At 41.3% G+C, this 13,413-nt stretch overlaps 1 protein-coding gene across 1 annotated transcript in view; it reads right to left on the bottom strand.

The window, feature by feature from the left end:
- Window positions 1-825: 825 nt before the first annotated feature.
- Window positions 826-13,413, bottom strand: part of Herc3 (HECT and RLD domain containing E3 ubiquitin protein ligase 3) — a 98,424-nt gene continuing 85,836 nt past the window's right edge. Inside the window, exons 23-25 of the mRNA XM_042273388.2 lie at window positions 4,820-5,003; window positions 4,499-4,601; window positions 826-2,513 (exon numbers count right to left, since the gene is read on the bottom strand). Of these exons, the coding sequence (XP_042129322.1) occupies window positions 2,305-2,513; window positions 4,499-4,601; window positions 4,820-5,003 (496 nt within the window). The 3' untranslated portion in view covers window positions 826-2,304. The remainder of the gene's footprint in view (window positions 2,514-4,498; window positions 4,602-4,819; window positions 5,004-13,413) is intronic.

Here is a 13,413-nt window from a genome sequence, read left to right as displayed (position 1 = left end):
GTGTGTGTGTGTGTGTGTGTGTGTGTGTGTGTGTGTGTAGGCATGCACATGCCATGTCACACAAGCAGAAGTCAAAGGACAACTTTCGGGAGTTGGTTCTTCCCTTCTACCAGGTGGGTCCTGAGACTGAATCAGGCTGCCAGGCTTGCTGGCAAGTGCCTTTACCCACTGAGTCATCTCACCAATTATTACTTCTAAACCATCTATTTAACTCTGTCAAAAATACATCCTACTTATATTAAATTGATTGAAAATACTTTCCAGATGGGCTCCACACCCAGATTGTCTACGTGGGCTAATACTACTCATGTGAATGAGATGACCAAGTCTGACTCACTTCTGTGTCCTTCCTCTCACTCTCTGCTATTCAAATGTCTTCTCCTGTCTCCACTGTTACTTCCTCAGTGTTGTGAGCTGCTGACTCACATTCCAACTCCTCTAAATCACAACATCCGCATCTCACATTTTCCAAGTTCATGTCACATCACTCCAGTTCCGGATCCTTGGAACACATCTTAGGGAGCCACTCACAAAAGCTCACTCCCAACTCTGGGCCCTGAGGTCCTCCTTCCCTCTCAGTTCTATGTGCCATTATTCTCTTCCCTCTGATGTACCACTCAAACTCTCCCAGGCTCATCCCTAAGTATTCTCCCATGTCTGAGCATTTGCCAACTCCTCTCCCTCTCTGGGAAATGTTACTTGACCATTAACAACCTTTCTCTGTTCCCATTCGCCCCATGGCTTGCTTCCCTAGCTTGGAGAGCACTTCGCTCCACCCCCTTTCGGCAGGCATCATTCAATTCCCACAAATACAATACAAAACTGTTTTAAATTAAAACACCAAATTTATTGGATAATATTGAACTATATGCACACACATAGAAAATAAACATTTCATATAGTTGTGTATCTTTTTTAAATGTATTTATAAGGACTGAAAAACTACCAATTTAGCAATTGGAATAACTTTTAAAAACAAAAAGAAAAAAGCTAAAATCTACATTCCTTCCATCAAGACTCAATGCTGCATCACAATCTATATGTACTTCATTTTATATAAATAAATCTTTTCTCTAGCTACCACATATTTAAAATTAGAATTACATGAGTTCTTTGATCATGTAGAATTTTTTATCCAATGATGAGCAGTTAAACACATAATTTTTGAGACACATGTATGAACATTTACACTGAAGTGAACATTTCAAATGTGATAAACAAAAACTCTACCATAAAGAATGTCTTCATATTTTAACAGTTAGAGACAGAGGTTAAAAAAAAAATCTTACAAAATTTAAAATAAGAAAGACAGCATGCATCCACTAGAGGGGAACCGATTTAAGTAGGAAAGACAAGGAAGAATAACAGAGCAAAGGAAAGGAAGGGTTGGGGAATACAGGAAAGAAATGCAAGAAAGAGGAAGTAATAAATATAAAGTAATAAAGAAAGGTACAGAAGTTTACTAATTATACCAGTCTTGGGCAATATGTAGACAAGAAAATGCAACTTGCTTCAAAAGCAAGGTAAAGGGGTCTACTAATTCATTGTCTATCCAGGTGCCATGGCTAACAATACACATGCAGCCCACCTGCAACCTGAGGCTGTTGTATGTGCCTTTCGGGAGGCCTAGGCAGTGGGCAGTCACAGAAGGCTGCTATTCCTTCATGACCTATTTTCTTTAAGCGGGGTGTGTTCACAAAGGCTCCCATATAGTCTCGAGAGCTATGACAAGTAATGGACCCAGACTCAGCGCTTTGGTTGGAAGTTCTGAAGAAGCCTATTCCGTCTGTGGGTTGGAGTGGGCTGCAAGAAGCCATGCATTTCCAAAGCTGAAGAGAAAGGGAATGCTCTGCATGGCAGGCAAGAAGGGTTATGCCAGTCCGCCATCTCTGCAGAGGAGAGAGGAGCTAGGAAAAGAGCAGGGAATCACGGAGAAGAAACATCAGGGTTGAGTCACATTTGGGAAACAAAAGCTTAAAAACCTACTGCCATTTAATCCAGCAGATCACAACACATTCACAGACGAAGGAACATTAGGTATCTTGGTTTAAAACAAAACAAGACAAAACAAAATCCAATTCACCTCCCATACTAAAGCCAATGTTTTGGCCAATCCCCAATCACTGATTTTTCAAAAAGACTATTTACTACTGAACCCCAGAAACATATTGACTGGGATTTAGGATTCAAAAGTCTCAATCCATTAGACAATAAAAAAATAGAAATCACTCCCCATGATATTTTGTACCAGCTGCAATGTGGCCACTGAGAAAGGGAAGGATGTCTTGGGTAAGCTGGGGAACCTTAGGCCAAACTGAAACCCTCATAATTGTCAAGGGCCTGGGTCAGCCGAGCCTTCATAATCTCTTTGCTGCTATATTTAGGGAGGTCAAGAAGGTTGTAGCAGGTGTGGGCCACAGGTAAGTACTCCTCCCCAGTGGTTGTGGACTGGATGATAATCTGCAGGCTGGCCATGCCATAGATGGGAATCCGGTCACTGCCTGTCAAGAACACTGAAGAAAAGAAAATGGCATCAATGACTAAGCGAACAGTCTTCCAGGCAACAGATGAAGGCATGACACCCTGTGGCTTCCATGGGAACTACAATATTGTTTATGGACCAACATGGCTGCACCAGGAGAGTGGATGCTCAGGCATGCTCTAGGGCCTCTATAGGACACATGTCCTCATGGAGGAGCCTTCACAAAAGCAAAGCAGAAAAGAACTGTCATAAGAAAAGAGGGCCTTCCTGTACAAGAAACCGGCAAAGAACTCAAGTCTCTGTGACCTCAAGGTCTCCTCTACCTCCGATGCTGAGAACAGAGCCACTCAGGCTGCTGTTTCCCTCCAGGGATCTACTTCATTTCCCCCCCCTTTTCAGAAACCAGAAGACCTGACCTACACGTTCTTTAACAGTTCACTCTTGTCATACACTGTTACTTGGCAGAAATAATTAAATTCTCCTGCACAAAGTAGACAAGCACAGCCGTCCTCTCCTGTGTCCTAGTATTGCAGAGTGCTCTCTGTTTCTGTTTCTGTTTTGTTTTGTTTTTTTCACTGTGGACTTGCCAGAAATTACCACAATGAAATCATTAACTATTTCTTTTCCATTTTTCTTTTTTTTTTTTCTTCTCTTCTTTTTGTGGTGGTGTTGGGGTTCGAATCCAGGGCCTTTTAGGTGCTAGGCAAGGACTCTGCCACTGTACTATCTGGCAGCCCTCATCAGCCATTCCAAACAACCTTCCATGGCTAAGGCATATAAACATATAACCATTCTTGCCAAGCTTTCAGAATTAATAACACAACAACAATGAACAGACAACAAATGCCATAAATTGAATGCTCTCTAGAACTAGAAATGTCCTTTTTCTAAGGAAACTCCCAGGACCAGAAGGAATGCTTCACCTGAAAGTAACAGCTTTTCACATTCACTTGGCAGCCCACACCCTTCATCAACGTGCATGGCACTGCTTCTCAACAGCTTATGAACACGAGCAGGAGCTCTAGTGTGAGATACCGTTTTTTTTTTTTTCTTTCATCTTTACTCCATGTGAGCAGCAGAATCTGGAGCTAAGTCTTGCATTAATATTAATATCTGCTTGTTCTTAAAAAGCAAAGAAGTTGCTTGTTAAGCCCCTTTCTTGTTTCATGCAGATAAAAACTGTATTCTATTCACTGATTTATGGGGATGATTTCACAGATGTAGACAGGGAGATCCAACCATTTCTAAAAGGCTGGATTTGATCATGGAAACTAACTCCACTTGACTCTCTAAAGCTAATGACCTACTCAGATGTCATGCAGCCAGTTACAAAGGACTACATATGGTATGGTTCTATTTCCAAGAATGTCTATAACAGATAAACTTAAGATGGGATGGGTGTGGGGAAGAAGTGAGGAACGATCCGACAAGTATGGAGCTTGTTATTTCTGAGGTGCTGAACTTACTCCCAAACTGTTCTGTGATAGGTTTACACTAAAGATCGTCTACACTAAAGCCTGCTTACACTACCCATGCCTGGACACTGTAAAGAGGGAAATGGCATGTTAGGTTATTCATATCACAACAAAGCTTTTATAATCAAATCTTCTCAGTTTTATCTAGAATCTTTCCATATTAATCTTTTTAGATTTGGGAGGGCAGGCTATCAATATGTTGCTCAGGCTGATCTTAATCTCTTGGGCCTAAGTGATCCTCCTGTCTCAACCTCCCAAGTAGCTGGGGCTATAATCATGAATCAATGCTTCCACCTAAAGTGACTATTATTTTTAGAGAAAGTGAAGATCAGCGAAATGACTCTTCAGTTACTTTTATCTTCTTCTTTCACATATGTGTGCTAACAGCCTACAATACATTTTAATTAATATACTGCAAATATATTGAAGCTTAATTTTATTATCTAGCCATTTTAGAAGTTAATTTTTACCAGTGAAATATACCATCCTACATGATGTCACGCTAAAATAGGGACAACTCACTGTCGTGATGAATACTTACAGAGAAACTTTTTCTTCTTCTCTAGTGGGAACTCATGGAATGTTTCCCAAAATAGTTTCACAGTGGGATGTGTGCCTGAATAATCACCTCGGTAGACGGCAGTCTGTCCAAAAGAGGAAAACAAAACAAACAAACAAATGAAACATGTATCTTACAGAATCAGGACAATGTCACAGTGCACATCATATACCACTTGTATTTGAGATGGAAATGGCCGGGAGGCACAAGACCCCTATCAACTGCTCAAGAGCAGCACATCTGAAGTGAAGCAAACAGATCCCTGGCACACCTACCCGGCTGCTGGTGCTCTCCAGAACTCACCTCTTCCAATTCTTCCCAGTTGTAGTTACTGTTCCCCACCATCATGGCCCTCAGCTCCGCAGGCTGGAAGAGCTCCAGGACTTTGCCCCCACACACCTTTAGGAAGCCACTGGAAAAGGCTGTGTACCATTCATGAATGGAGACGTGGAACACATAATTCACATACGCATCCACGAATTCTTGCCTGCAGGAGGACCAGAGAAATAGGATGCATTGTAGATGTGGCACAGAGTCTCACAGGCTTTCTGAAGCCACCTTGCGATCCTGAAGTTGAAAGTAGTGACAATGACCTTTCTTCTTTATCAGGTGAGGGCCTATCGTGGTGATCGGGGGCAGGGGAGGCAATGGTATAAAACCAAACTTCTGACCTTACCTGAGGTACTCCAATTGTCATCTCTTTAAGGTCTTGATTAGAGTTTAGTTTAAGAGAAAAAAAAACACTGTTTAAAAGATGCCCAAGGTTACAGTCGCCAGCTAACTGCCCTGTCACTGAAGTTGCCTGGTATTTATATCCTTGTGTGTTTCTTTTTTTTTTTTTCCTTTAATTTTTAGGTTTTTATTTTTATTTTCTTTATTTTTATTTAAGTGCATTGGTGTTTGGCCTGCATGTACATCTGTATGACGGTGTCAGGTACCCTGGAACTTACAGACATTTGTGAGCTGCCATGTGGGTGCTGGGACTTGAACCCAGGTCCTCTGGAAAAACAGCCAGTGCTCTTAACCACTGAGCCATCTCTCCAGTCCCCCCCTTGTGTATTTGTTTTGTTTGGGTTTTTATGTACGTATGTGTACATGCACGTGCATGTAGAAGTCAAAGGACTATCCCTGGTATCATTTCTCAAATGACATCACCTTATTTTATGACTCAGAGTTTATCCCTGCCTGGGACTCTCGGAGTAGGACGGCTTGCCTGACCAGCAAGCCCTGTGGCTCCCCCTGCTTCCATCTCCCCAGCACTGGGCTGCAAGGGCGCTCTCATGCCCAGTATTTTTATGTGGGTTCTGGGGATCAAACTCAGGCTGCCATGTTGTGAGGCAAACACTTTGCGGACTGAGCCAGCCTCCCAGGCCTACCTCCTCGTGTATTTTAAAATGTAATGTGCTTTATAAATAGAGGTTTATTCAACATTTTAAAATCTACCAGAATAAAGATTATTTTGCATTTGGGAGTAAAAAGTAACTACTAAAGGGCTAGAGGGACAGTTCAGTTAGCAAAGTATTGGTTGTCCAAGCAAGAAAATCCAAATTCAATCTGAGCAACCAAATGGAAAGCCAGCTGTGGGATCCCCAGCAGAGACTAGCATTTGCCAAACAACAGGCTGACTGGTGAGCTTAGATCCCAGTGAGAGAGCTAAGCCCCAAAAGCAAGGTAGACAGTGCCTGAGAAGGACGCTTAAAAGTATCCTTTAGCATGTCTCTGTCTCTCTCTCTCTCACAATCACACACACACACACACACACACACACACACACACACACACACACACACGGGATGGGGAGGGGAAAAAAAAAGAAAACGACACAAATCCTACAGTATGCTTGGCCCAGGAACACAATTCCGTAACTGTTTTCTTTCATTTTGTTTTTGCTTTGCTTTAGACTGGTTACGAATTTGTGCCACCACATCTGGCTGTACCTCCTTTCCTAACAAGTCTTTTCCATACCTCAGGAAACAACTACTCTATCTCCCAATAATTAGGCCAATGCAAATGAAAACGGCAGTGAATTACCATCTACATGCGTCAGGCTAGCATAAGCTTCAAAATGAGATAACATCAGTGGGAAAATGGAGCCTCAGAGCGGAGCCACGGTGGGGAGAAACTGGGGAATGTCAGGAACCACACATGGTTACTTGGGAAATGAATGAGGAGCAGCCACAGGAGAAGAGCAAAGGCTATTTAATCAAATCTTCTATAGCAAAGGAGCCAGCCGCTGTTACCTGTGTGACTCCAAAGCAGGCATGGGAGGGAGCATCTCACAGCAGAAAAGGGGACCACTTCAAGAACAACCTGATTAAGAGGAGGCCTTTGTCACATGCAAGCTGTGGCTGGCTGAACAGATGTGTGGCACCCTAAGCAACTATTTAGGTGTGCACATTTGGTTTTTCTCTGTTTAGTACTAAATTGGTAGTTGGGACAAAAATTAGGAAGACTGTCAAATGTTCAAAATCCTGGCCATTTTGATCTGATTGTTACCAAGTTACCGAGAAAAACAGAAAGCCTACAGAGCAGGCAGGCCTCCCGCATGGCTTACTGTATAAAGTTAGTTTTCCTCTGCAAATTATGGATCAAAATTCTATTTTATAGATTGGCAGGCCACTGCCCATGTGTTTATTTTAATCTCTCACAAACAGGGGCATAAACTAAGAAGTGAGACATAAATCCTCAAAGGGAGAATTTGTCAGTATCTGAAAGAGTTGAAAATATAGATTCCTTTCCCGCCTGCCCCTCTATGAGCTTTCAAAGAGACCTGGAGATACTGGAGGAACAGGAAAAGGAGCTGGGGATGTTTGCTGCAGCATGTCCCTGTTACCAAGAGAATTCAGAGAAACAAAACCAATGATCCACTAGCGTAAGAATGACCAAAGAAAAGATGGTACAGCCACAGAACAGAAATCCTAAAGCAGAACAGCTTTAGAGAACTAACTAGATCTGCATTTCTCCAAATAAACACAACTCAGGAATGCTCAATGCTAACCAAGCTTCTCAGTGTGTGGTAAACCACGCCAGCTTTCATGCAAATTGCTTCCTTCGCCTCCAATGGTACCAATGAAAAGCAAGAGCATGGTTACTTACAGCCCCCATCCAGGCAAATTACTTATTTTGTCTTTGCCTCAGTCTTCCAGTCTGGGAAAGGAGTTAATAACTATAAAGGTACTTAGGACCAAGACTAGTTTAAAACAATTTGGGAATAAAAAGGTAAAAAGCTCACTAAATTAAACAAAAACCTGCATGGATAGTATCATCAACTAATATGCCAGGCAGAACAAAGAAATCCGGATGGACAACAAGGCTGAAGAATCACTAATTCAGAGAGCAATCATGGCTACAGTATGTAAAGACCTCTGGGGCACAACCAAGAGATCAAAACTACAAATCTGTGATGCAGAAGAAGGAGCTGAGATACAGAGTGAATTACTGAATCATTTTTTTTCCCATACAATTCTCCAAATCTAGGGAAAGAAACAGACACCCAAGTGCTGCAGGTATTTACAAACCACAGACAGACAGGAAGCTCTTTGTGTTATATTATGGCGTAACCGCCGCAATACAGGACAGAAAAAGATCACTGAAAGCTGACGGGGAAATCTCAACGACTTGTGAGGACCAACCTATCCAAATAACACCCTCAGAATAAGACCTCTCAGAAGACACTCTAAGGCCTGTAGAAAATGAAAATGAAGTAACTGCCTATCATTACTGTATCAAGCAAGGCGATCCTTTGTACTAGAAGGAGGAATAAGGACTTTTCTGGACAACCACTAAAGCTAGCATTTCAAAAGACACTTAAAGGAATACTTTACACCACCCAGGCGAATGGTATTCACAGGCTTAAGAGCTCAGGAAGGAATCACATAAGTCAGTAAACCAGCAAACCTCGAAGATGAAGAAGGGAGATGTTATTACATACTTTGCAACATTAATCGCACGTGTAAATGGTCTTAACTTGTCAATTAAAAGACAAGACAGATTGAAAAAAAAAGATTCGCCTATTTTCTCCTTGGCATAAACAGACTGGGTGTGAAAGGAGGGAAAAGAACACCCCTGGCGAAAAATCTGAAAGCAAGTAGAAGCAGCTGTATTTACATCCAGCCTCTCATACCTCAAGTGAGAACTGGTCAGAAGGGATAAATAAGTTAACTCTATACCAATAAAGAGAGCACTCCTTCAAGAGATAACAATTAAAAGTACATATGTGCTGAACAAAAAACAAACAGTACTGAAAGCAAAGGGACCCAGAAGTTCAGATAAAATGCAAGTGGATGATGAATGCAGTACTCACTACCATCAATACATAGGTCATCCAGACAAAAACATGAGCAATGAAACACCAGTTACACTGTACCACGGAACACATGGACTTAACATTAGCACCTACAGAACAGTCCACCCAACAGCTGTGGAATATACATTCTTCGTAGCAGCCCACAGAACTTCTTCTAAAATCAAACAATTTGAGGCCATAAAGCAAATCAATAAATATAGAAGAAATTGGAAGTTTTTCTTGTATCTCATCAGATAACAGAAGAAACTCAGAAATCAATAGTAAGAAAAACTATAGAAATTAAGCCAGTGCATGGAGACTGAACAATACACTTTGAATGATCAGTGGGTTATAGAAATCAGAGAGAAAATTAATAAAATAACAAATTTAAAGGAAAACCAAAATACAACTTACCACAACCTGAGGGACACAGCAAAACTAGTTCTAAGAAGGAACTTTGGAGCCATGAGTGCCAACATTAAACTTCAGAGATCTTGCTAGGCTGCGGTGGCACACACCTTTAATCCCAGCATTCAGGGCGGCAGAAGCAGGTGGATCTCTGAGTTCAAGGTCAGCCTGATCTACATAGTGAGTTCCAGGACAGCCAGAGCTATTACACAGAGAAACCCTATCTTGAAAAACCAAAACAAACCAAACCAAAATAAACAAACAAACAAAAACAAAACAAAACAAAACATTTCAGAGATCTCAAATAAATAATCTAACATTGTAGGAAAATAAGAACAAGACAAATCCGAAATTAGTAGATGGGAAAAAACCAGTAAAAATCAAAACAGAAATCAATGAAGTGAAGACTAAAAACAGCAGAAAAGGTCCCGTTGTGTGTGTGTGTGTATGTGTGTATGTAACAGAACTATAGCCAATATTATGCGGAATGGGGAAAAATGAAAGCATTTATTCTATATAATCAGGCATGAACCAAGGGTGGCCACACTCCCCACCTTTATTCAATATAGTCTGAAATCAAAGAGCAAAAGGCAAGAAGGGAAATAAAAGGACTATAAATAGGAAAGGACAAAGTATCCCTATTTTCAGACAATATGATCCTATCCTTAAAATGTCATAACTCCACTACAAAGCTCAGATCTGATAAATACTTTCATCAAAGCAGTAATATACAAAATCAATGCACAAAAGTCAGAGGCTTCTCTATATACCAATAATAGACATATTGGAAAATAAATCCAACGGAAATGAAATTGTCAAAGAAATGCCTGCATTGCCATATTGACTGTGGCACCACCCAAAAAAGCCCGGTTACAGATTCAGCCTTTGCCTATGATTACTTTCCTCGCCTATTGCTGTGATAAAATTCCCCAACAAAAGCAATAATAGACATGAGAGCAGAAAAAGCACTATTTGGGAATAGAAAAGGACATGTGGGAGTGAGTGGAGAAAGTAATGGGGTACTGAATATCACCAGAATTCACTACAGACAAGCCTGAAAATGTTACCTTAAAATCCATTCATTAAAATGTACAAGAAAAAACATGTTTACTAGAGGTTGTAAATATAAATACAGTTGCTGTATTATTCCTTGAATATTTGAATTTTTTAATTTTAAAATGTAACAATGGTAGCACTATCTCATCATGAAGGTAGGTGTTGTCCACTGGATCACCTGCACTCTCCTGAGTCCTCAGAGCTATTCCAGGTCACAAACCCCGTGCTTCTGTCTAGTCTGAGTATTTGCTTACACCATTCCCCCCCAAGGCTTGGTTCCTTTTGCAAACCCACCAGCTGATTCTTATCAGCCCCACCCACACTGTTCCAAATTCCTAAGCCTTACTTCAGTTTGTACAGAGTCCTAGACCGGTGATGTCCAAGAACTCGGCCCACCCACAGCACCACCTCAGTCCTAGGCACAGGTTGGGAAGCAATGACTGAAAACCGACCTAAGCAGATCCAGCTACTTGTGCCATTTCCTCCCTCCCTCCCCTCCTCCTTCTTTCTTTCTCTTTTTCAAATGTTTTCTCAACCTAAAGCTTCCCTCCCCCGTTCCTTTTAGAAATTATTATTTTACGGGTATGGGTATTTTGCCTCCATGTGTGTCTGAATACTTGCACACCTGGTGTCCATACACAAAAAGAAGGCATCAAATCTCCATGGAACTGATGTTACAGGTGGCGTCAGCCACAATGTGGGTGCTGGAAATCAAGCCTCGGGGCATCTGAAGGAGCTGCTGGTGCCCTTAACCACCGAGGTGTCTCTCTAGCCTGGACCATGATTTTTTGCTGACCACTGACTTGGAATCACTCCCATTCAGCTAATCCATAGGCAACACTAAGCATCAACACGAACTCCTCATACCTGACCTCAAGTCGGTCAAACTTGGGCAACAACACAACAAGCTTCCTCTAAACAGGTGGCCTAGAAACTCACATTAGACACACAACCACTGAGAGAGGTCTACATGCCCAGGTCTCATAGCAACATCACAAATATGGAAGGCCAAGGCAGTAACTCCCCTCTCAATTCCACCTGTGCTGTAGAAGCGTTCTCTACCGAAAAGTGTCTAGATGAACCCCAGGACACAGAGTGTAAAAGAAAAATCATAAACTTCATGAAATAATTCAAAGAGAGACCGAATGACACCACACACAAATGGAGAGGAGAGAGAAAGAGAGAGAGGAGAGGGAGGGCACCCATGCTAACTGGGAATGCTCTGGGCTTCAAAGTCCACACCCAGTGATATGCCTCCTCCTCCTTATTGTCATTTTGCTGTTGTTAGAAATGGTAATGTAAATTTTTGGGAGACAGAGGTTTGTCTTGGGGGTCATGACCCACAAGTTGAGATCCTCTGTTCTAGAGGCCCGGAACTGATCGAATGAATGAATATCCATGAAAGAGGGATTTATTAGAGTAGTTCACAGGCTGTGATGCCACTAATCAAACAATGGCTATCTCCAAATGGAAAGAACACAGGAGTCATTCAAGTCTGCAGTCCTAACATGGTGCTGGTGTCCCAGAGGATTCCTAGAGAACTACTGAGCAGTCTACATTGGAATACCATCAACAAGATGCCTCTAAAGCAGGAGAAATGAACTTGCCAGAGAGAGAGAGAGAGAGAGAGAGAGAGAGAGAGAGAGAGAGAGAGAGAGAGCAGGCAAAAAGCAAAACCTTCCTTCCTCCATGTCCTTTTATGTGGACTGGCACCAGAACGTATGGCCCGGATTAAGGGTATCATCCCATGTCAAATGATCCAATCCAGGAAAATTCCTCACAGATATGCCCAGCTCCTTGGATTTTCATTGATTCCAGATATTATCAGGTTGACATCCAAAATTAGCCATCACAATAACCAGTTAAACTGAGGTCATTAGGATGAGCCACATAGAGAATGGAACCTTAGAGAAAGGACCTATCTGTATCTGTAACATATGGAAAAGTTGCTATGAACAGATGAGAAGGCATCCAGCACAAGCCAAAAAAGAGAACCGCTCTTTCCCTCACAGCCCTCAAAAGGAACAAACCCTGCCAAGACCTGTGTGGACTTTGCCTCCTTTACTATTAAGCAATGGACTGCTGTTGTTTAAACTGCCTGATCTGTTAGACTTCACTGCAGCATCCTAGCAAACTAACACATACACTCAAATCCTGACATGCCAATTCTAACAGCATTACTATCAATACTCTTAAAATAATGATCCTCAAATTGTTTCAAGGTACTTACTAATGAAGAAGTTCCAGGATATACATTAACTCAATGAATACTTTGAGCAAACTGCATAATAAAGAATTATATGTCAATAAAAATTAACATACCAAAAAAGCCTTTGAAGTTGACATAATTATTTGGAATTAAAAACGGAGATTAAAAGGAACAATTAACATATGGGTAAGGCAGGAATTGAAACTCGGCTCTAGCATGGACTGGAGAACACAACCATTTCACCTAGCTGCTGCCTGTCCCTCCCCACCCCCCTTTCCTGTATGAAGCTTCATGAGAGGTCAGACAACAGCTCATCACATACCATCTCATCTATACTATTCCTCACTATGTGTTACTGTATTCCCGATTAAGAGCTCATCACATACCATCTCATCTATACTATTCCTCATTATGTGTTACTGTATTCCCGATTAAGTACCCGAGTGGATAAAGCCCACCAAAAGAGACATGCTTATACAAGTACTATATGTACTGTCCACACTTTTTAGAAGTCTTAATCTAAATCATATTAAGGGTCATTTTTAAAGCATGTCAAAGGCAATGTGGCAGACAAAGTAGTATTGTCCATAAAAGTCAATACATGGTCCTGGATCAACAGGAACAAATTAGTAACACATGACAATACAAAAGAATATCAAATGCATTTGCTTGTGAAAATGACAGACTCCAAAAGGCTACATGTGATTTCATTCATGACAACTTAAAAAACACAGAATTATTAAGACTCTAAACAGGTCAATGTGTCATATGCATTGCAGGAGAAGGGGCCCCAGGGTATTTTAGGGTACTGAAGTTACTGTATCTTGATTACCATGATGCTTACATGAATGCATTTATTTGTGGAAGCTCTCTCCAAATGCTGAATTTTATTACTAGCCTAGCCTAAGTTTTAGGATCTTTTGAGTGAAAAAGAAAAAG

Source organism: Peromyscus maniculatus, chromosome 3, assembly GCF_049852395.1.
Source record: "Peromyscus maniculatus bairdii isolate BWxNUB_F1_BW_parent chromosome 3, HU_Pman_BW_mat_3.1, whole genome shotgun sequence".
In the NCBI taxonomy this organism is placed as follows: Eukaryota; Metazoa; Chordata; class Mammalia; order Rodentia; family Cricetidae; genus Peromyscus; species Peromyscus maniculatus.
This window is presented reverse-complemented; position numbering and strand designations above follow the sequence as displayed.